The sequence below is a fragment of the Tiliqua scincoides genome, chromosome 8 (assembly GCF_035046505.1).
Source record: "Tiliqua scincoides isolate rTilSci1 chromosome 8, rTilSci1.hap2, whole genome shotgun sequence".
NCBI lineage: Eukaryota > Metazoa > Chordata > Lepidosauria > Squamata > Scincidae > Tiliqua > Tiliqua scincoides.
This window is the reverse complement of record NC_089828.1, coordinates 7,870,588-7,894,474: the sequence shown is the minus strand read 5'-3', so window position 1 is coordinate 7,894,474 and position 23,887 is coordinate 7,870,588. Positions and strand designations below refer to the sequence as shown.

Sequence of the window (23,887 nt, the reverse complement as noted above, 5' to 3'; positions counted from 1 at the left end):
TACATTCTGTGTAGTAGTTCCTGTCCCTTGTCCTATGCCAGGAATGTCATGAGAAGCGTAAAGTGCTTGGCTGGGTATTTGGGACTGAAGACCTATTGCTTCCCCCTTTTGCATAGCTAGTTCTTTGTCAGGAGCTGTGCCAGTATCCCATTCAGGAACTGACTCTGTGAGCAGTGGCAGGAAAGTTCCCTGAATCAATTGCTGGTTTGGGCATATTGCTGGGGGAAACTGCAGTGGACACACATTTCTCCTCCCCCAGTATGCTTGCTTTCAAGTGGTGCTCCAGGGTGAGCACAGCAGGGGACAGAAATTCAGCCCTAATAGGCTGCTCAGTTATCTCCTGGGGTGTGTCTTCAGAAATTCTTCCTCCTTAGACACTCAAAAGCATTAGAAGAAGGGTGGGAATTTGCAACTAATTCCTCCATTGCTTCCTCTACTGAAATGAATGAGGTGGCCTTGTGGGTAGAGAAACAATTTGTGCATGCATTGACACTCCTGTGCACACAGAATGACCACTGGATGAAGGTCTTTATGACCCAGGGGCCAGAAAAGAAGTAATGAGTACTTAAATGGTGTTAACAGCCTAAGAGCGCACAAATCACTCAGCTGGATCAGAGTCTTGGACCGTAAGGTCCATCTGGTCCAATATTCTGTTTTCAACAGTAGCCAGTGTGGCGCTGTCAGAAGGAAGCTCACGACCAAGACATAAAGATGACTGCTTTCCACTGCTCATTCCAAGCAGGGAACAGCAATCAGTTCTCTCAAAGAAAGACCATCTTTCATACAGAAAGACCCATGACTTTCCATAAACAATTGGTTCACTTCATGGTTTCTCCAAATGGGGTGACCCACATGGTGTCTCTTTCCAGGACATCCTGTTCCTGATGGCCCTTCTTTTTAGAAGACTTCTGGACTGCCATTGGAGAACTCAACACTTGAGAGGTGTGTGTGTGCAGGTGTGTCACACAAAGGTTAGTTAATCCAATGCTTCTGAGAAAACTGACAGGGTGCTTTCCCTGAGTGTAGGGCATGTCTGTTTCCACCAACCCTGAGCCATATGTGGAGATCGGAAGTAACTACTGAGCAGGAGGTCTGGACCAAGAGGGGAGCTGTCCAAGGGAATCGGAGTAGTCATAAGAACATAATAACAGCCCCACTGGATCAGGCCATAGGCCCATCTAGTCCAGCTTCCTGTATCTCACAGCAGCCCACCAAATACCCCAGGGGGCACACCAGATAACAAGAGACCTGCAGCCTGGTGCCCTCCCTTGCACTGGCATGCTGACATAGCCTATTTCTAAAATCAGGAGGTTGCACATACACATCATGGCTTGTAACCCATAATGGATTTTTCCTCCAGAAACTTGTCCAATCCCCTTTCAAAGGCATCCACCACCCAAGATCTCTCGCCTGATCTGTCACAGACAGCTCAGAACCCATTAGCCTATATGTGAAGTTTTGATTTTTTGCCCCAATGTGCATGACTTTACACTTACTTACATTGAAACGCATCTGCCATTTGCATTTGCCATTTGCACCTGCAGTCAGAGCAGAGCCTGCAAGTTAGGGGGAAAAGCTTCCCCATGGAGCTGTTGCACCAGCACTGAACAGCAGCTAAGGACTGGCGGTTTTAAAGTGGGCCCTGGGGCTCTGCCTCTTCTTGGGTCTTCTCAGGGTCCTGCTCTGGAGCATGCATGGGTCTCCTTCTGCATCCAAGGAGGCTGAATGAAAAGGAGGCTCACTCAATGAAGAACCAAGAAAGCCGGATGGTTCTGTATCCCAAATGGGACAGTTAACATCCTCTCTGGAGGATCCAACAACTGGATTCCTATTTTTTAATGGAATAGACCCTCAATATGAACTCCTGTAAACCGCATTATGTTTAATCGGCTGCCCTACTACATACCAATGAAGAAAAAACCTTGGGATTGTGTCATAAACTGCTATGCAAATGATGCTGTTTGTAAGTATTAACATAATTTAGTGCTTAGAGTCATATTCTCATTTCTAATAACTCTACCAGAATGGAGAGTCTTTTGCCACGTACTCCTAGCCTGCAGGATAGTCTTTCATCACGAAACTGAATTTTTTAATAACCTGCCAGCATATGTTTGGTACATGGCGGCTTAAGTCGATGACACAATGTCTTCATTATCGAAAGAAGCAGGTCTCCATACTGTAATAGGACATTAAAGCATGCCTGTGCTCATAAACTAATGCTTTCATGTCTAAATGGGGAAGCATTACAAGAGCATTCAGTAACAAAGGAGGATTTTCATCCTCTCAGCTCAGTGGCAATACTCAGTGGAGACAGCAATTCATTTCTAAACAAAAAAGAATGGTGCTGCTGGAAAACAGGGGCTTAAATCCAAAGGTGGTGGGGTTGGAGAGAACATATGATCTCAAGGCGTTTGGCCACCCTGCTGGTGCTCTCTCTTCCCCATTCTGTGTACTGCAATGCTCAAATGGCCAGAACACCAGTGAGCCTACACAGAACGCAAGTGGTGCTTTCACTCTGGGCTGGAAGGCAAAATGAACAAGTCTGAACCTATAAAACAATCTTGAGCCAGACCAATGGGCCACGGAGCCGTGTCTGCGTCACTCTGGTAGACAATCAAGCCAGTGAAGAGGTGGGCTGTCTTGAGTTTTGCAGATGGAGGATAGAGATGAGAGGGCAGTTCTAAGTCAGGTGAGAACTCTAGCCAGCTGGGTCTGGAACCAGGGGAGGCCCATGCAGGCTGTTACTTCAACTGAGTCAGAAGCAGGTTTGTGGCCAGAAACAGAGAGTGGTTGATTTCCAAGGCAGCCAGCAGGGGAAGTGAGCAGGTGCTGAGCAAAAATCCTCATCCTGGAGACAAGTTGCTCCAGCTGAGAAGCAAGACTGGAGGCTAAGGCCCTTTAGTGGCCAGTGATTGGCCCCTGGGGGTCAGATGACTAGAGGCAAGCAACACTGCCAGACTAGATGGCACTCTTGGAGACTACTACAGTCAGTCTGTTCAGCTTGCAGGGAAAACAGACTAATAGGAAGGCAGGAAGCAAGGTGTTGAAGCTTGATGGCTGGACACCCCAAGGTGCCTTTCTCCTGGCAATTTAGACCTCCTACCCCATAACAGACATCAATTCTGGGCACTGGATGGGCACCTCAGAAAGGAGCTGGCATCTCCTTCTCAACAATCTGTGCAAGGCCCATCTCATATTACAAGAAGCCTGGCTGGCCCTGGACATTTTAGAACTGGAAAGATGGTCCTGCAGCAAAATGGCTCCCGTTGCAAGGATCTCTACAATCCTGCCATACCTTTTCCTCATTGCCCAGTCTCTGGGATGACTGGCATGCAGTCCAAACCTTCCTCCTGGCTTAGACTAGGGGGTTGATGGCTCCCATATTACATCTACTTGGAGTGCAGCTTGGATTTCAAACACAGGATTTCAGGGTCATTCTTGATCCATTCCAAACTGCATTATGCTTCTAGCAATTTCAGGCCTGACTATCTACTACAGAAGTTTTTAATTTACAAAAGATTTCCATTGTTGAACGGAGTGAGTTCAGAATTTTCACCAGCTCAAAGAATGATATGCTTTTACTTGCAATAAGTAATAAAAGCAAACACTGACATAAGAACATAAGAACAGCCCCACTGGATCAGGCCATAGGCTCATCTAGTCCAGCTTCCTGTATCTCACAGCGGCCCACCAAATGCACCAGGGAGCACACCAGATAACAAGAGACCTATATCCTGTTGACCTCCCTTGCATCTGGCATTCTGACATAGTCCATTTCTAAAATCAGGAGGTTGCACATACACATCATGGCTTGTAACCCATAATGGATTTTTCCTCCAGAAACTTGTCCAATCCCCTTTTAAAGGTGTCCAGGCCAGACGCCATCACCACATCCTGTGGCAAGAAGTTCCACAGACTAACCACATGCTGAGTAAAGAAATATTTTCTTTTGTCTGTCCCAACACTCAATTTTAGTGGATGTCCCCTGGTTCTGGTGTTATGTGAGAGTGTAAAGAGCAACTCTCTATCCACTCTGTCCATCCCCTGCATAATTTTGTATGTCTCAATCATGTCCCCCCTCAGGCGCCTCTTTTCTAGGCTGAAGAGGCCCAAACGTAGCCTTTCCTCATAAGGAAGGTGCCCCAGCCCAGTAATCATCTTAGTCACTCTCTTTTGCACCTTTTCCATTTCCACTACGTCTTTTTTGAAATGTGGCGACCAGAACTGGACACAATACTCCAGGTGTGGCCTTACCATCAATTTGTACAACAGCATTATAATATTAGCCGTTTTGTTCTCAATACCCTTCCTAATGATCCCGAGCATAGAATTGGCCTTCTTCACTGCCGCCGCACATTGGGTCGACACTTTCATTGACCTGTCCACCACCACCCCAAGATCTCTCTCCTGATCTGTCACAGACAGCTCAGAACCCATCAGCCTATATGTGAAGTTTTGGTTTTTTGCCCCAATGTGCATGACTTTACACTTACTGACATTGAAGCGCATCTGCCATTTTGCTGCCCATTTTGCCAGTTTGGAGAGATCCTTCTGGAGCTCCTCACAATCACTTCTGGTCTTCACCACTCGGAAAAGTTTGGTGTCATCTGCAAACTTTGCCACCTCACTGCTCAACCCTGTCTCCAGGTCATTTATGAAGAGGTTGACAAGTACCGGTCCCAGGACAGATCCTTGGGGCACACCGCTTTTCACCTCTCTCCATTGTGAAAATTGCCCATTGACACCCACTCTCTGTTTCCTGGTCTTCAACCAGGTCTCAATCCAGGAGAGGACCTGTCCTCTAATTCCCTGACTGTGGAGTTTTTCAGTAGCCTTTGGTGAGGGACCATGTTGAATGCCTTCTGAAAGTCCAGATATATAATGTCCACGGGTTCTCCCACATCCACATGCCTGTTGACCTTTTCAAAGAATTCGAAAAGATTTGTGAGGCAAGACTTACCCTTACAGAAGCCATGCTGATTCTCCCTCAGCAAGGCCCTGTTTGTCTATGTCAGGGATAGGCAACCTTAAACACTCAAAGAGCCATTTGGACCCGTTTTCCGGAGGAAAAAAGAAACCTCAGGAGCCACAAAACCCTTTTGATATCTAAAATGAAGATAACACTGCATATATAGGTTTTTTTTTTTACCCTTATGTTCTTATAGGTCCCATTTTTATAATGTAGCCCCCTCTTGTAGCTTTTAGTTAGTTTTGTCATACATTCTTGTCCTGTGTTTTCAGACGTGTGGTCCTCTATGGTGTTTTGCCTGATTCCAAGGCCATTCTCTGCCTGGAGAATTATGCCCACTTTAAGCAAATTAGCACCCCTTCTTTCCCCCAACAAATGACCCTGGTTCTGCCCTGCAGTCTTGCTGGACCTCACCTCCAGGGTAGCTCGCCTGTTCAACCTGCAAAGGTCCTCTCTCCTGCCAGCAGCCTCCCACCACTACAGCAGCCCCTTGGTCCTCAGCAGGTCTTGGGCACAGCAGCCACACACCAAACTCCAGTGTCTCCAGCAGTCCCTTAGTCACAAAGTCAGTCAGAGTATCCAGGGCAGAGTCCAAAGTCAATAAGCCAAGTCACAGTCCAAGGTCAGAATCCAAAGTAAGTCAGTCAGTCAAATCAGTCAGAGTATCCAAGTCAATAAGCCCAGTCAGTCAGGTCAGGTCAGGTCAGGTCTCCTCCCTCCATCCTGCACTCCTACAACCCACATGCCCTTCCTGCCTCAGGTGCTCCTTATATCCCTGAGGGCCCTATTGCCTTCAAGTGGCTGCAGCTGTGCAGCACACTCTGCTGGATGCCCAGGCCTTACCCTTAAAGGGGCCACTGCTGACACCATATCTACCTCCTCACCAGATATTCCAGGATTCCAATACATATGGCGGTTATGACATCTGCTTATCTTACATGGATACTAAAGAACTCCCCCCACCTTCCAGAGGCACCCTGCTGGAAGGAAAAAAGGACACAGACTCCAGAGGTGGGGAAGAGAAGAAGCCAGAGCTGGGGGGGAGGTGGGGGGCAGCCACAGGCCAGCTTCTGCCCTGCCTGCCTGTCCTTCCTCACTCAGGCTGCAACCCTCTCCACACTATCCTGGGAGTAAGCCCCATTGACTACAATGGGACTTCTGAGCAGACAAGTTGGTTGGAGCTCTCAGGTTGCAGTCCTCTCCACACTTTCCTGGGAAGAAGCCTCACTGACTACTTGTGAGTAGACCTGCATAGGAGGGGGCTGAGGCTGCAGTCCTCCACACCTTCCTGGGAGGAAGCCCCACTGACTACAGAGGGGCTTACTTGTGAGTAGACCTGCACAGGAGGGGGCTGAGGCTACAGCCCTCCACACCTTCCTGGGAATAGCCCAGGGACTACAGACCTGCTGGGCGCCGGCTCCCACTCACCCGTCCTTGCGCTTGGCCTTGAGCAGGCTCCAAGGCTGCAATCCCAGGCACCATTTCCTGGGAGTAAGCTTCATCTGCTGTAATGGGGCTTACAACTGAGTAGACACGCATAGGAGCAGGCTCCAAGGCTGCCATCCCAGGCACCCTTTCCTGGGAGTAAGCTTCATCTGCTGTAATGGGGCTTACTACTGAGTAGACACACAGGATGTCTCCTCTGCTGTGGAAGAAAAGCCTCTCCTTGCACTGAATGGGGACCTGCTCAGGGAAAGGCAGGCTGCAAGAGCTCGCAATGGCTGAGGAGGAGGGCATCCTGCTGGAGAGTTGGGGAAGGGAAAAACAGGGAGCTTAAGCCTGGAGAGCGGGCAAAATTGAAAAGGGAAACCAATGCGGGGCAGGTGGGGGTGAAGGGAGAAGAGGGCGGTGAGCTCAGGGGGCGGAGGGAAGCAGCCTGCCCTCCCAACACAGGTGCCTCCTGTTACCCCCTTTGCCACTTTCACCTGGAGGAGCCGCAGCAGATAGGTGAAAGAGCCGCATGCGGCTCTAGATCCGCAGGTTGCTGACCCCTGGTCTATGTGTTTTGAGATTCTATCTTTGATGAGGCATTCCACCATCTTACCTGGTATAGATGTTAGGCTGAACGGCCTATAGTTTCCCGGGTCCCCCCTCTTTCCCTTTTTAAAAATCAGTGTGACATTTGCTATCCTCCAATCTTCTGGCACCGTGGCTGTTTTGAGGGACAAGTTGCATATTTTAGTCAAGAGATCAGCAACTTCATTCTTCAATTCCTTCATAACTCTTGGGTGGATGCCATCAGGGCCCGGTGACTTACTGATCTTCAGTTTATCAATGAGGTCTGAAACCTCTTTCAACCTCTATCTGACTTAATTCCTTGGTCAGGAGGGGACGTTCGGGCAGCGGTATCGGCCCAAGGTCTTCTGCCATGAAGACAGATGCAAAGAACTCATTCAATTTCTCTGCCATCTCTAAGAATTCTTTTATCTCCCCTTTCCCTCCCTCACCATCCAGAGGGCCAACTGCTTCTCTGGTGGGTTTCCTGCTTCTAACATATTTGAAGAAGCTTTTATATGCTGCTGGCCATGTGTTCCTCATAGTCTCTCTTGGTCTCCTGTATCACCTTCTTACATTTCTTTTGCCACAGTTTATGTTCCTTTTTATTCTCCTCATTAGGGCAAGACTTCCATTTATGAAAGGAAGCTTCCCTGCCCTTCATAGCCTCTCTAACTTGGTTCGTTAGCCATGCGGGCACCCTCCTGGATTTAGTGGAGCCCTTCTTTCTTTGTGGTATACACCTCTGCTGGGCCTCTATTACTGTTGTTTTAAGCAGCCTCCATGCACTCTGGAGAGATTGGACTCTTTTTATAATAATATAATAATAATATACAGTATTTATATACCGCCTTTCTTGGTCTTTATTCAAGACTTTATTCAAGGCGGTTTACACAGGCAGGCTTATTAAATCCACGCAGGGATTTTTACAAATTGAAAGAAGGTTCTCTCTTTCAAGAACCACCACATTCAAGCTGTTACACTCCGATCTGGTTTAACATTCTGGCCTCCATCCTCCCACGCTCCGAGCAGATGGAACAGCTCAGCTGCAGCTTGTCAGCTGCTTCAAGGTCGCACGGTGCCGGTGGCCTCGAACTGGCGACCTTGTGGATGTTAATCTTCAGGCAAATGGAGGCTCTACCCTCTAGACCAGACCTCCTGCCCTTTTTACCTTCCCTTTCAACCTCCTTCTAACCAGCCTCCTCATCTGAGGGAAGTTCGCCCGTCGGAAGTCAAGGGTTTTTGTGAGATTTGCCTGGTATTCTTCCCCCGATGTGCATGTCGAAACGGATCGCAGCATGATCACTGTTCCCCAATGGCTCCGTAACATTGATATCTCTAACCAGGTCCTGATTACCGCACAATATTAAATCCAGAGTCACCTGTCCTCTGGTGGGCTCCATGACTAGCTGCTCTAAGGCACAGTCAGTTAGCATGTCAAGGAATCTGGTCTCCTTTTCGTGACCAGAACACAAATTGACCCAGTCAATATGAGGATAATTGAAGTCCCCCATGATTACAACCCTTTCCCTCCTTGTCACCTCCCTGATCTGTTTCCTCATTTCAAGGTCCCCTTCCGATTTCTGGTCTGGAGGACGATAGTACGCCCCCAGTATTACATCGCTCCTGAGGCCTGGTAATGTAACCCACAGAGATTCTACGGTGGAGTTGGACCCTTTGCTCGCTTCTCTGTCTCACCTTCTAGATTTGCTGCCTTTTTATCCCATGAAGTCAGAATTGCAGTGGCCAAAGAAAGGCCTTTAACACAGGAAAATATGCACAGGCCAACCCAGCAACTGAATAGGTTTGGGAGGTTGGATCAGCACATGGAAATAATGGCTCACTAATTGTTCTAATGTAGAAAGCAGATCTGGTTGAGCGTCCCTGTAAGCTCACCCTTGGAATGAATGAGGCAGCCTGTTCACGTGCCTATAAGATCACACACAAAACTGATAATCAACTAGGGACAAATTCATTTCCTATTTCTCTGAGCTCTCTTTCTTTGGCTGCATTCCTATGCATCTTTACCTGACTTTACCTCATCTTTAATGAGACTAAGTCCCATTGATCTCATTGAGTGGACATGCACAGGATTATCCTGCTAATTATTTTAATTGGATGGTTTTAGCTTAATGATGGGAATGCTGCTCTCTTCCATGGCAACAACTTCCAGAGGGGAATCTGCATTAGTTTGTTGCAGGAAAAACAGCAAAGGGTCTTACAGCACCTTCAAGACATGACATTCGCTTCCATGGTTTGGAGTGCATCTCATCAGGGGCATCTTGCATGCATGTCTTCAAGATGCTGCAAGCTCTTTACTGTTCTCTTCTGCACATGCTCAAGTTTCAGCCTGTGTGTTTCTAGCAGTCTAATGAATTGCACCAACATCTGTACCAGAATGCTCCCAATTAAAATTTGCTTTTATGTGGGAACATGACAGAGATGATTTTGGCACAGCAGGGCAGATATCCAGGACAGAGAGCGCACCTGAGCTACTGAAAGACCAATTCAATTCAAAGAGGCAAGAGGAGTAGTACCAATACTGTTGCAACACCCTAGTTATACACAAGGTGGGGTAAGCTCAATGAAAATACACTTCACAGAGACAATCTGCTGCAGCAGCCACCACTAACCCAGGGAAAGAGAATGGTCAAAGAGGGCAGTGGCTGTGTGTTGCAGTTTGTAGCCAGGATGAAAGGAGTGCTTTCAGAAGAGGAGACAGGCAGGGCTCACATGCTCCCATTTCAGTGGTTCTAGGGTTTGATCAACTGTCACATGTGGGTTTGATCAAATGAATGAAGGTTTCTTTTACTTATGTGCATTACTTTTCTAGCCCTATCCAAAGTCTTAAGGCAGATTACAATACATGCATGGTTTTAGTTATAAAGAAAAGCTATCACACACACACACACACACACACATGAGAGAGAGAGAGAGAGAGAGAGAGAATCAGGATTTAGTTGAACTAAGGGCCCAATCCTATGGGCCGTGGTGCCAGCACTGTAAGGCACTTTTGTGCCAATGCTCAGAACGCGCCACCGAATTTGAGCCCGGTTGGCGCTGAGCCTCAGCGCCCAAAGACAAACATGAAAGGCTCCCAGCGGTAGATCCAGCTGCTGGCCAGCAGCAGGGTTTTTTGAGGTGGGGGAGCAGGAAGGGGGCAGAACTGGGCAGGGGGAGGGCAGGCTCAGAGGAAGAGCAGGCCTGGGAGAGGGCAGAGATGGCAGCAGGCTCTGCCGCCATATCCTTGCCCCCCTCCTGGGCCTGGAAACCCAACACAAGTCTCCTTTGCTCTGCATCAGCTCAATAGCAGGCGCAAATTCAAGAAGACCCATTGGGGTCACCTGGGTGTTACACATTTGTTCCCTTACCCTCAGGAGATGTGGCACTGCTTCCCTGACCACACAGGATACAATGGTCACCATTTTGGTGCTGCTGTAGCCCTGGGTGCTAGGAAAGCTTAGGATTGGGCTGTAAGACACTACAAAGGTCACAGAAGAAAACACCATTTGCCAGCCCCAGCTTTACATCTTGAATTGCTCTGTATAAACAGGGATCATTTCAGTTACAAGTTAGTTGCCAGCTAATTTCTCAAATCAATCCAGGGTGCCTCTCTCATCCCAGAAATCTCATCACTGAAATCCTCATTCAAGGCCTTGTGCTAGAAATTTGCCTTTCTAGATAATGCGTGCCACAAGATGGTACCTTTCCTGCAGAATCCCCTTCCCAGAGAGGCATCCACTAGTACAGCCACCCTGTTCAGTAGCAGCCCTGAAATGGTTTGTTAACACTTATTTGCTCTGCCAGGCCTTTGGAGTCTGAGGGGCAGCTTTATTTTGACTACTATATTTTCTTTAAAAAGGGTCCACTGTACTTAAGTTATGGTATTTCATGGCAATTTATATCTGATCAGTAGTGTAGCTACGGGGTGGCCCAGCATGATAAGTATTGCAGGTGCCACAATGCAACATGTAAATAGCTCCTCCCATTCACCTTGGGAGCCATTCTGGGCAGCAATGGCAACTGCATGGCCTTTATGGGCCTCAGAAAAGCCCCCAAAGGAGTTGGAAGGCCACTTCCAGTTTTTGGTGAAACTAGAAGTGGCCTTCTGATGCTTTCAGGAGCTTGTCTGAGGCCCGTAAAGGCTGCACATGGCCTTTATGGGCCTCAGGAAGGCCTCAGGAGGTCCTAAAAGGACACTTCCAGTTTTCAGTTGAAAAGTCCATGCGTGACCTCAGAAGAACCTCCAGACGTGACCAGAGAGCAGTTTCAGCTGGGCTCCAAAAACTGAGGATTTCATTATCCATGGTTTTCGGTATCCATGGGGGGGGGGTCCAGGAATGGAACCCCCGCAGATAAACAGGCTCTATCTGTATACACATAAAAAGCCAAGAGTCATGGTGCAGCTAAAAGGACCATAGGACTTACATGAGCCCATTTCTTCTGCCACATCTCTGGACCATATCTCTGGCTCTCCTTCTGGACCCAGGGGTAGCACTTCAGGTGAGCAATGACATCACAATATGCAGTACCATTGCCGCCATAGTCATGATCCAGCTTGAACACCCAGCGTTTCACTTCTGGGTAGTCGATGATTAGCTGACTCAGGACCTCCAGCATCTGGGGGAAAAACACATGATGTTTTAGCTCAGATTTCCAATTCATGCCACCTTAAGCATGTTCCACCTGTAACTCCCGGCATCATTTTCTGCAAATATGGCCCATGTGATGCATAGATGAGGCCGAGGGAGGGAGAACCCACAAAAAACCCATTTTATTCTGCATCCATTTTAAAACAGATATACTAGCTGCTGGTGGTTGAAACTACAGGGAAGTCAATTTAGTCATGAGGAAGCATTTCTTAACTGTAGCAGCTGTCTGCCATTGGAATAGTCTGCCTCGTGCAGGTATGGGTTCTCCCCCATTGGAGGTTTTCAAGAAGAGACTGGATGTCCACCTGGCAGAGATATTATAGCCCTGACTGAAGGGAGCAGGGAGTTGGACTAGATGACCTCCACAGTTGCTTTCACCTCCAATATTCTGTAATTCCCAGGTCCACTTCAAAGTGCTGGAACTGGCCACAAAGCCCTCAGCAGCTGAGGAGCTGGGAACCTCGGGGACTGTCTTCTCCCACATGGTGAGAGCTGTCTCAGACGCCCTGCCTCTCTGGGTCCCCTGCCCAAAGGGGAAGTGGGTGGGTGGATGGGTGGTGCATGCCAAACAGGGTGCTTCTTCTGCTGTGGTGCTGTAGCTCTGAAGCTCCCTCCCTAGGGAGGACTGCCTAGTGACAACTTGCTGTTTGTTTGTTTTTTCTGGTGTCCACTGAGACCCTTTTCATTCCCCAGGTCTTTTACTTTAAGTGTTTCTGCTTGAATCAGTCACTTCTGTTGTGTGTTCTATAAATTGCATATTTTGGGGTTTTTATGTTATTTATTTTTACTTAGGAAATCTAGTATTGAACACAGATGTATTAAATAAGGGCAATAACATAGATACATTACACTATTTATCTCCGCTTTCTACTAGATTGAAAAAGCTTTTTTTCTTAGCAATATCTTATGGTTTTAATGTTAGTCTGACTATAACCTTGTAAAAAAGGATAAGAGGTGTTTGTGACAACAGCAGCCACGCACTGGACTCTCTGAGGCGTTTTTATAGTTGAACCCCAGTCACAAATGGAATCATTATTTGGTTCTCTGTGTCCTGTTATTCCTTGCTTTAGAAAGCCCAATAAATGGGTTTTCTGTTGACGACTCCCCTACAGAAATAAAGTGAATCGATACTATTGTAAAGATTGTACTGATGGAAAGAGTTATGAGCCATCTTTAAGTGAAAATTGAACTGCACCTTAAATTACTGTCACCTTTCCTTGATTATTTAACACCTGGTGTCAATATTTCATGCGAGGCACCAAAAACAATCTGAAAGAAACTGAAATGGAAGCTGAAGTGTCAGTGACCTTGTGGGATGCAGTTTATAAAAAAAAGGAAAAAGTAATATTAAAGCCCACACTGGGGCATTTCCATGGTATGTGAGATGGTTTTTGGACCATTGGGGTTACTGTTGACCACAGTGCATTGACCTTCACCATCCACTCCGGCACCTACAGGATGTCGCACTGCATCCCTCGGCACCACTACATTTGTTCTTTGACACCACGAAATTGCCAGTGTGGATGACATCTTTTGGGCACACCCCTTTCTCTCAACCCAGGCACAATGCCCGTTTGCCACTGGGAGAAGTGGGTGAAAATGGTTTTATTTTTTTCACAGATTTTAGTGTTTTCCAAAGATAGAAGTGCAGAAAGTGGTGTTATGCGTTTTTATTCAAAATTTACGTTATAATTATAATTTTTTTCAAATATTTTAAATATTTTAAATTTTCAAAATTTAATTTAAATATTTAAATTTTCAAATATTTTAAATAAATATTTTTTTCAAAGATTTTTTTAGAACAAAAATGAGAAGTGCAAAAAGTGGTGTTGTGTGCTTTTTATTTCATTATCACTGTTTTCACCCACCTCTGGCCATTGGTAATCTACAGAGAAATGAGGTGATTTTATTTATTTTTTAATTTATGGACCATTCTTCCACTAAGGTGTCCAAAGTGATGTAAAACAAAAACAAAACCATCTATCAAATACAAAATATAGTCAAACTGCAAGCCATAAAACAGAAGCCACACAACAGAATAGTAAAATGAACCCCCAGAAGCAACCAAAACTATCCGCAGGCAAAGGTAGCCAGTGAGGGGAGCTTGAAGAGCCTTCAGGGGGAGAACACTCCACAACCTAGAAGCCATAGCCAAAAAGACCCTATCCCAAGGCACTGCCATTCCCACTTCCACGGGCAATTTAGTTGAAGATCTTGGGCTGATATGGAAGAAGGTGATCCTTAAGGTACCTGGACCCCAAACTGTTTAGGGCTTTAAAGATAACAAGCACTAAGAATTGGGCCGAAAACAAATTTGAAGTCAGATCATAAAGCAAAGCTATCAGTCAATCCATGCAGTGAATTCTCAACAGCTGCCACATTTAAGACAGGCAGTAATTTCTAGACAGTCTTCAAGGGTAGTTCTAAGTAGAATGTATTACAGAAGTCAACGCTCAAAGTGAACATGGAATGAGAAGGCAATCACTTTAGTTGTTTGGCTTCCTCAGCCTTGACTGGACCATTCCAACTTCATTCATTTATTTCCTGGATCATATCTAGTCTGTTTCCCTCACCCTGACCCAGCCCATTGTTCTACTCAAACTTAACCTTACTTATACTCATCCCTGGGCTTCACTATTAGAAGATAAGCTTTTGCCATTAATACTGTTGGGGAAACTGGAGGCTGACCAAGGGGAACTACACCTAGTGGTTAGCTCAGCACAGCCTCACCTGTTTCTCATTTCACTGATTTATTGGCGCATTGGCTGAATGGGAAGGGACTGGTACATATCCATTACCACCATCCCAGACTGTGAAAACCAGGCAAGATGGGGGATTGTTGGAGAAAGACTTCCCCGCCTGGGAAAGCATTCAATCTGTTTAAAACCAAATCACAGTAGCTTGAAGAGTCTGTTACACCTGTCAGCTGCCCAGGAGGTGGTGAAGGTTTGGCTACACACAGAGGCTTCTCAAGCTGGAACACATGGAAGCATCCCTGTGCTTGACCTTAAGAAATCTCAGTTTGATTATGTCAGAGAGTTGCTTGACTGGGAGCTTCACACCAGGTGAAGCAGGAGAGTTGGCCAGGAGTCCTTGTCTGTGGTTGGTCCCAGCCATGAGGAATGCCAATCCACAATCTGCATGTGCGGTTTTTGGGGAACAGCATTTCAAGCAGCAAGCCTGATAGGGGCAACCAGGTCATGAGTCCTGCATCAAAGATGCACCAAAGGCTCTGGGAGGCTTCAGTGCACTTCGGGGGAGGGGTAGACATATCCGGAAAAAATTCATCCCAAACACTTTCTGTGTATTTTCAGTGGTGGCTGTGCGTTTCTCCCTTTGAGAATTAACAGCTGCTTTAGAGGGGAAATTCAAGTTGGGGAATCAGCATATGATACATATGGCATGGCCCTGATTCAAATCACATTCCCCCCCCCCTTAGCATCCCTGCTTTTTGAAAAAGAAAAAGACACTGGGAGTTAAATCCAGTTATGTGCTACATTCATGTTTAGAACCCTTCTGAGAAGTTATGGAAAATCCCTCCAAGTACCACTTTATGAAATAGCAGCTGAATGGTGGGAGTTGTTTGTACAAAGCAGGTAGGCCCCACTATGCCAACCGAACCCCTCCGTTCCGTAGTTAGCACTGGTAACACCAAAACCACCCTAAGTGTGTGTCCAATTGCATCAATTAGCAACAGGTAACCCAATTGTATGCATAGTGACGTGAAAAAGTGCCATGAATTTCAAGAGAATTTACTTCCAAGTAAACGTATTCAGGACTGTATGTGCCAGACTATAATCCTCAATTCAGACAGCTTTTGCTTGCCTGAATCCAACTGTCTATCCCTTTCACCTTACCGACTCTTGTGCATGACTTGAATTGGAGCGGAGTCTGGAGTCAAACAACAAAATGCTAAGTACGTCACTGCAGCTCTCTCCTTCTTACCATAATTTTTCAAAAGTAGTTACAGAGGCCCCAGTGCAGATCAGGACCATGGCACAGAGAAGGAGGAGGTGTTGGCCATTTCTCCCTGCTCCCCCATCCCAACAGAGATCCTCCCCTCTGAAGCCACTACTGGTGCTCACTGACAAAGGCGCAAGTGTCTCACTCCACAGATTTTGGTGCTGAGCCCTGGCACTGAAAATGGATTTAGAGCCTCCAGTCCCAGTAAGCCCTGGTACAAAGGACATCCTGCCCATCCAAGCAAGTGCTGACTGGGGACAACCAGGTGTCAGAACAGTCTCTCTTAGAGGCTTCCCCAGTGACCCAACTGCAGCTACTCTTACCTGCTTCCTGCTGTAGATGTCGTACTGCCCGGGTGGCACTGGGACACATGCGGCCGCAAACACCCTTTTGCTTCCTGACTTTGAACTGTAGAGATGAGACACTTCTGGGTCAGGACCCAAGATGGGCACATCCAACATGTCAGCCACAGCCAAGTCATCTTGGTGAAGAAGCCCTCCAACAATGTAGGCCTCCCTGCCCTGGATCAGGGCTTTGATTCTTTTGATGGTACTGGGGCTGTATTTCAGGAAGGTGGCCAGGGACAAGGGGCGGTTCTGCAGGAAGACCACATTAGTCTCGTTAAGAGGTGCTCTTCCTCCTCTCTGCTCTGCGAAGCTAATTTATAATGTTGAGTACAATAAATACATTATTAATAGCAGGCTGGGTTATGACCTATCCTGTAGCGTAGCAGTTTAAATTGATAAAAGCTGTTGGGGTGAGGCTCCATAATCGCTCACATCTTTAGTGTGTCGGAAATGGGCTCGCTGGGAATAGAACTAATTACTACACATCTGTATTTATTTGATCCACACGGAATTCTCCTTCTGTCACTCGGAAGAGAGGCTTGCGGCCTTTGGATAACAGTGATTCATCTCAACACTTCTGGCATGGTTTGACTCTACCGCATCAGGGAAAAAAATCAATACAAAAAATGAAGGGAAGAAACAACCCCCATCACGGAGGCTACATTTCACCACAGGGGGAGTGGCGTTTGAAATGGTGGTTTCACGACAAAGCCCTTTGTTTGACAAAGTGCCTTTCACAGATCAGATGCCATTCTGTGGGATAAACATGTTCATTTGTTCTGTTGTTCGGATGATGGGGTCTGTAGGCCTCTGTAGTCTGCAGCCACTGAGTTAGGCTTCTGAGTTCATCACCTGGTGATGATGTCACTGCTGGGCACTGAAGCCTCATGAGATCTGCCAGCATTTCAGCCAGCTGCACTAATTGTGAGAGAAGCTGGAAAGTTAGAAGGGAAGGAGAGGGAGGGGAGGCAGAAGAGGCAAGAACAGAGTGCAAAGCAGGGACGAAAGGAAGAAACTGAAAAATGATGGAAAGACCCAGGACTGGGGATTTGGATACACAGAGCTATGGCTGGGAGAAAGGCAAAGAGGAGAGCTGGAGCCCAGTGGAAAGTAGGCCAAGCAGAAGAGGTGCAGGAGGTTGGAAGAGGTGTCTGAGGAAGGGAGGAAAGGTGGATGCTGCTGATGGCAGGGGCTGCAGAAAGAGAGGAGGAAACGGAAGCAGAAAACCCTGGTGTCCTGCTGGGCATGCAGGGCTAGGCCCACATCCTCCGGAGTCAGCCCCCGCCTGGACTGTTGCCCCAAGAGGCAGGCTGGCATTCATGAGCAGGGGCACCCCTGGAAGCTACACCTGGGGCCTGAGAAGAGCCTCCCTTTGAGCCAAGTTAGAGGGGTGAACCTTAGCCCTCTGTGCAAAGGGGCATGACATTGAGGTGAGAAAACTGTTCTGGGCATCACCTTGTACTCTGCACCAGCAGGACCATCTTTCACCCATCTTTATATATTTCTCTCCAATTAACCCCCATCAGCATCAAAGGCAAGCGTCTGTGTCTCTATAAGGCTCGCTATATTGCACTCCTATGACGTGGTGGGCAAGAGAGGTGTGAGGCACCCACAGACTTGGTCTAGCATTTCTTAGCAGCTGGTGATATATTCCCATGACTGATCTCTTTGGCACACTTAATGACACGTGCAATTCAATGCAAAGGTCTACAACTCTGTGACCAAGGAAATGAGTCTTGTTTGTGCCAGGCATTTGACACCCGGCCTTCATCCTTCCAGAAATTACAGTTTGAACCCAAAGGACTGTGAGCAGAAAGACAACATGATTGGGTGCTGTTCCCCAAACTACTGCGATGGCACCAGCAGACATTGCCCCCCGTGCAGAGCCACAAGGAATTGGTTTGGGGTTGTGAGAAATATGCTGAAGAAGGATGACACAAGCTGCAGCTCATCCGTTCTCAAAAGCAATAACAAGGTCTACATAAGAGTTTGCACAAGCAGAACTGCTCTTGAGTCGAGGTTCCTTGTCTCATGCTCCTCCGTGAGTGGTGCAAGCCAGCAAAAGGGCACTCTTGGATCCAAGCTGAATTTGGTTGTTTTGAACGTTTTGAACAATTTTTACGGATGGTGAGTCAGTTGTGCCAGTGGTGCTATTTACACCCTTGTTGTACGACTGAGGCTAAGCTAAGCTCTGCAACAAATGGACCCACCAAGCGCAGGGTGACCAGGCATCCTCTTTTTCCAGGACATGTCCTCTTTTTAAGCCTCATGTCCTAGGAAAGAACTTAAATGTTCTCCTTTTCCCTGAGAGCTGGCAGCGCAGAGCCTTCTTACAATTAATAAGTTATATGTAATTAATTACACGTAATATAGTTTTAATTTTAAAGTAATATAGTGTTTAAATTAACCACATGAAATCAATATATGGATGTTTTTAGCTTTCATTTTGTCATGCCCTACATTTTTATTGGATGTCCTACATTTTGGGGCGCCTCGTCCTCTTTTGTGGTTATGACATCTGGTCACCCTGACCAAGTGTTGATTTAATTCAGTGAGTTCAGCGGAAAAAGCAAGGAGCGGCTGAATGGAAAGAGCACATTTTATAACAGGGCAAAATTTAAGAGGCTGACAAACACGCCTGTTGTGACTGCAGTCCATAAAAGTGTTCTCGTATGGTGAGGCCTCCTATTTTTATTGTACAAATAATTGCCTGTCAATGATCTTGTGGCGAAAGTCTTTTTTTAAATTTCAAAAAGGCTTGAGCAGGGAGAAATGAGCATAACTGACACTTCAGCCGAGACCCCCAACTTCCAGCTCCACTCCTGTGAACTTCAAAGGACCAAAGGAGCATCTCAAGGGTTCCTGCCATCAAGGAGCCTCACTGCATTGCAGTATTATCAAAAGCATAAAAAATCACCAAGAGTACAGTGGGGGGGGGGAGAATTGGGGGGAGGGGGACTTCTGGAGTGTGTTCCAGCAAATTAAAACCAGCTAGATGGGTTCAAAACAACTAACATATCTAACACCCCTCAATTAAAGCCATTAAATGATCCAAGGGGGGAAAAAGAGCCTTAAATTGGATTTTACTACAATAAAAGCTACGGAAGGAGAGAACGATGCAACGACTCTCCATGCAGCTGTGGGGAATGAAAGTTTGAACACCAGAACCCTTTGCAGCATTCTGCTTCCATCACACTATAAATCTCTTCAGTTCAGAGTTCCAGACAAGGCCAGACATGGGGCTGGGGCAGGGGCAAGCGGAGAAGGGCTGAGCTCAGCTCAGTTTTCAGCCTTCGAGGCTAAACCAGGATATTTATTTTCAACATTCTTAACTAATCGCTTAATCTGTGAAGCTCTTAAAACTTGCAATAATATTTCACTGATGGGTATCAGAGCATTGCAAGTTATAAAATTTCCAATTTAATTTTACGGCATTCCCCCCAGCTGTAGTAATTAGAAGACACAAACTCACAGGGAAGCTATATACGGCTTCAGGGGTGAGAATTTTGAACCTGTCCTGCAGGTCAGCGATATCCTTGTGGTTCCCAGATCTAACAGCTGCCTGAAGACCCAAGAGCTTATCGTAGTATTGCAGCAACTCCTCGCTCGCTGGAACAGGGCAAATGTAGATGACATCCACATTGGAATCTAAAACACAAAACAAAACGATTGGGTGCTCACTAGCAATTATGGAGAGAAAGGGAATGAGCCACATTCCCTTTGGAATTCCCTTTGGAATTTGGACATTGGAAACTCTCATTAGGATTACTTTTGATAATTGCCCTGGCAGAAAAAGCAGTATCTCTTTTCTTTAAAAAATGAGATCTCTTTTCCCTCTATTGCAGTCTTTGCCCTCCTCTCAGAAGAAAGAACAAGAACCCTATCACCTCACACATAGCCTCCACACCCTCTGATTGCATCCAGAGATCCACCAGACACAGGTCTCAATCTGCCTTCTGCTATCAAGACAACAGTTAAAGTCTTCAAATGCCGCATCATGTGCTGTGATACTTGAGAGATTCCTCCTGCAATCTGTGAGCCATAAGTGCCACCTCTCTGATATACAAACCTCTCCACATTCAGCAAACCTCCACCCAGGTCCCAGGTCTTCTCTGTTTTTAAAAAAACAAACAAAAAAACACTAATGGGAATTGTGTGTGGCTCTGAAAATAGATGCTATTTAGAAAGATTCTAAAGTTCAGCTATTAACTTTGAGAAGGTCACAGAAATAATGCAATTTCATGCACTATCAGAACTTGGTCAGGCCCATGTTTGATCTGTCTAGTCGAAAACTGCTCCTCTAATGTGTACTTTTGTCAATGCATAAGTGGTGGCCATGGCTGATGCTGCCATGGTTGTGGATGTTAGAAGTGGATTTGTGGTTGGAGGTATTAGAAGCAGATCAAGCCTGATGGTAGGGACTCCTCCCTGAAGGTGAGGGTTCCATACTTGTGGCTCTAACAGCACATGGTCTGCTGTTAGAGCCACAAATGCCCAAATACCATTCAGCTGCTCCTGATTCCACTCCCTACTTGGGAGAGGGCTGCTCATATCCCAAGGTCAGTTTCCCTGGATCTGCTCATTCCCCTTGGTTGGGACTAGCAGAAAAGCTGAAGCCACAAGACTTAAAGAAGACCCTCATCCCAGAACTTCTGGCACCAGTTGCCAGGAGTCAGAGATGACAGACTCCTCATCTTTCTGCATCTCAACTGGGTCCTGATCTGGAGCAGGTGCTTGTTCTTGCCTCCTCCTCCCAAGTATAGCTGATGGCGCAGAGGTCTCAAGCAGACAAAGAGGCACTGCATCCTTGGTACTGGAATTCCACATGGGCCTGCCAACACCCCTAGGAGTTGATGAGAGCTGTGATGGAGGTCCAGATGGGAGATCCTGGGACTAGCCTCAATACTGTAGCCATCTCAGATGTGGGCTCACCTTAGATAAGAAGACCACCAGCTGACCCTCAGGGGCACTGACTCCTGAAGGTCCCAGTCTGTGCTGGGGTCCTGTAGGGTCCTGCTCTTCTTCTTCAGAGGTCTTACTGGGGTTGAGGCCCAGCAGCTCCCAACAAGACCCTGTGCTCTTTGAGGAAGAGAGGAGGATAGGGAGGGTGTTGAATGGTCCGAGCTGACTCTTAGCAGCTTCTGGGGTTTACCTGGGGCAAAAGGTCAAATGTTCCCTTACCCCGAGGAGTCCTCCAGCAGCTGAAAATCTCCTGTGAGGAGCAGCACAGAATCCTGGGAACAGCAAGAGTCCTATGGAAATATCTCTGTGGTTCCCAGGAGCTTGGCTAGATTCCCAAATGACAGATTATAACCAACCCAGCATAGGCTGTGATGAGGTAGTATCATCATCATCATCATCATCAAACTTGGAAAAACACCTGCACATCTGAGGTAAGTGAAATTACCACATACGACCTACAAAAAGCAACCTTACTTGGAACTGCACATATTTTACAAAAATAACTTTAAATATCCTCCAGGACCTTGGGAAGGACTTGATACTTAGAAAACGCCAGCCAACATTAGGTGTGCGGTGACTAACCAAAATAACAACAAACAAATAAAGTTTGCTGCTTTGCTTTGTACCTGTTCAGCTCTGTGAGTTCTACAGTCAGCCTTGGCTTTCTTTTCTCCGTTGCTGCCTTGTTACTGTGTACTAGAAAGGTACATTCAAGCTACGACTCTGCCTTGCTTCAAACAGTAGTACATTTAGGGTTGTGGACTGTTGTGCTAACTGTCCTCTATCCCTGCACAGGTCTGGTCTACAGTGCCCGGCACAACAGCACAGGGGGCCCCAGGGGTCACCTGGGAAGGCAATATTTTGCTTTTTCTTAGGAAGCACTCTTGGAGAAAGGACACAATACAAATGCAACAAAGAAAACATTTCTGTCTGTAGTGGCAGGGGGAGAAAGATTTTTTTAACAGAAGGAGCTGAGAAGCTTCACAATTGAAAAGTGTGATTATCTGGTACCTTTCTAACACACTCAAAAGTAACAAATCTGTCCTAAAATAAACGCTACAACATAACAGAACTGCACAGAGGACAAAACAACATTAATGCCTCCATAATATATAAAGGCAATTAAGTGATTATTTTAAGCTCCTGTAAATTTTCAGACGTAATACAATTTTTTGTGCAAACTTCCTAAATGGCATTTATGAAATAATAATGATATTGAAATATAAATGAATCATGTAAAGTAAGTCATTCTGGGGAGCCAGCTAAGTTGGCCATTGACAAATTAATATTCTTTGTTGCTTGGCTTATGGAAGGGGGGAACCTCACAGTCTGGGGGCGCAATCCTAACCCCTTATGTCAGTGCTTTCCAGCACTGGCATAGTGGTGCCAATGGGACATGTGCTGCATCCTGTAGTTGAGTGTCACTCACGGGAGGCCTCCTCAAAGTAAGGGAATGTTTGTTCCCTTACCTCAGAGCTGCATTGCCCTTATGCCAGTGCAAAATACACTAAAACAAAGTGCAAAAGTGGCAAATTGCAAACACATGGTTGAATGAGGTTGTGATGAGGGAGTTCTGTGATTGGAACTTCCAAAGTCTTTTTGGAACTGTAGGGGGTGGAGAAGATCTGGACTGGGGTTGTGGCACAGGGGGAGCGGAGGGTAACACTTCCTTTTGCTAAACTTTTTCTCCAAACCAAATCAACCATCCCAAAGCTGCTGTTAGCCATAAAAAGGAACATCCATGAACAAAAAAATGAACTTGTAAGTCAACCCCACCATGGCTAATGGAGGAGTTGTGGGGAAGGGGGTCTTAAGTAACTGAACTGGCATGGAGGCAAAAGTTTAGCTTTCCCCGTCATCCAAACTGTATCCCTGCAATTTCAAACATAGTTTGCTGTGTGGCGCGTGAGAAATGCAAGCCCAAAGCATCCGTGACACCTGTGTAGTGCTTTGGATCTCACTCCTGAAAGTGCTGGAGTAAGGCTCCTTCCAGCAAAATGACTGAGGGTGAGAGTGAAGGAAAAACAAACCAAACAGACAGAACTGATAGGCTGCTGGGTTGGGCAGTTCAACTTCAGCTTGCAAATAGCCCCTTATCATGCTGCCCCCCCTCCTGCTGCCAGGCAGTGGTGTAAGGGGGAGCAAGCGGTACACTGCCCTGGGTACCACGCCTAGAGGAGGAGAGACCCTGCCCCCGATGGTGGATCCAAGGCCTTCCAAGGCTCGGTGAGGCTGCACTTGGCCTCTTTGGACCTCAGAAGGCCTCCTGGAGGCCTTAGAAAGGCACGTCTTGTTTTTGTGAACCTTCTGAGGACCTCCAAAGTACAGGAAACCCTTGCATGGCCTCTCTGCACCTCAGACCACCTCCTGGATGCCCCTGGGGAATTTTCTGGGCATCTGGTCCCTGGGGGAATGTTAACACTTCAGAGCACCCTGGGTGGACTGCTCCCACTGCCCAACCCTTTGCTGCTCGAAGCCATGAGTAGACTTGGCCTCTGTCTTGAGATCTGCTGGGGAGGCCAGGTCTTCCTGGAATTCGAATGACAGGTAGACCAGGCCTTCTCAATATTCCCTGCAGAGGAGGCCAGGTATACCCGAAATTTAAAGGGGCAGGCATGCTGGCACCCGTTATGCACCCAGGGTGGACTACCCTGCCCTTGAGAGCTAGGAAATTTTTGTGATTCTCAAACCTGGGGCAATTAGTACCTGCAAGAGGAGAAACCCTCTCTAGAAAAGTGTTGCTTTGTTGTGGTTTCTTATGGGTGATGACAGACAACACTCTTTAACATGATCCAACACTTGTCTTTGCCGTAAAATATTAACCCCTTGAAGTGCACCTTTTTCTTGAGGAGACAAAGGAAAGGGCTGCAAGGCAGGTAGGGCATGTCTTTACCTTGTATTTCACACAGCCTTCCTAACTGGGATCCCTGGTGAATGGGGAAATCAGGCGATGCTTCTCGAATTTGCTGAGAGTACCCTGAAAGAAGCCACCACAACAC

The 23,887-nt window shown here is 46.8% G+C and overlaps 1 protein-coding gene across 3 annotated transcripts in view; it reads right to left on the bottom strand.

The window, feature by feature from the left end:
* The window catches only part of IQCH (IQ motif containing H), an 87,997-nt gene that overhangs the window by 32,728 nt on the left and 31,382 nt on the right, over window positions 1–23,887 (bottom strand). For all 3 annotated transcript variants that reach the window (XM_066635206.1, XM_066635207.1, XM_066635208.1), the window contains 4 exons: window positions 23,782–23,865; window positions 19,399–19,574; window positions 15,903–16,175; window positions 11,393–11,584 (listed from right to left, as the gene is read on the bottom strand). In XM_066635206.1, the coding sequence (XP_066491303.1) occupies window positions 11,393–11,584; window positions 15,903–16,175; window positions 19,399–19,574; window positions 23,782–23,865 (725 nt within the window). The remainder of the gene's footprint in view (window positions 1–11,392; window positions 11,585–15,902; window positions 16,176–19,398; window positions 19,575–23,781; window positions 23,866–23,887) is intronic.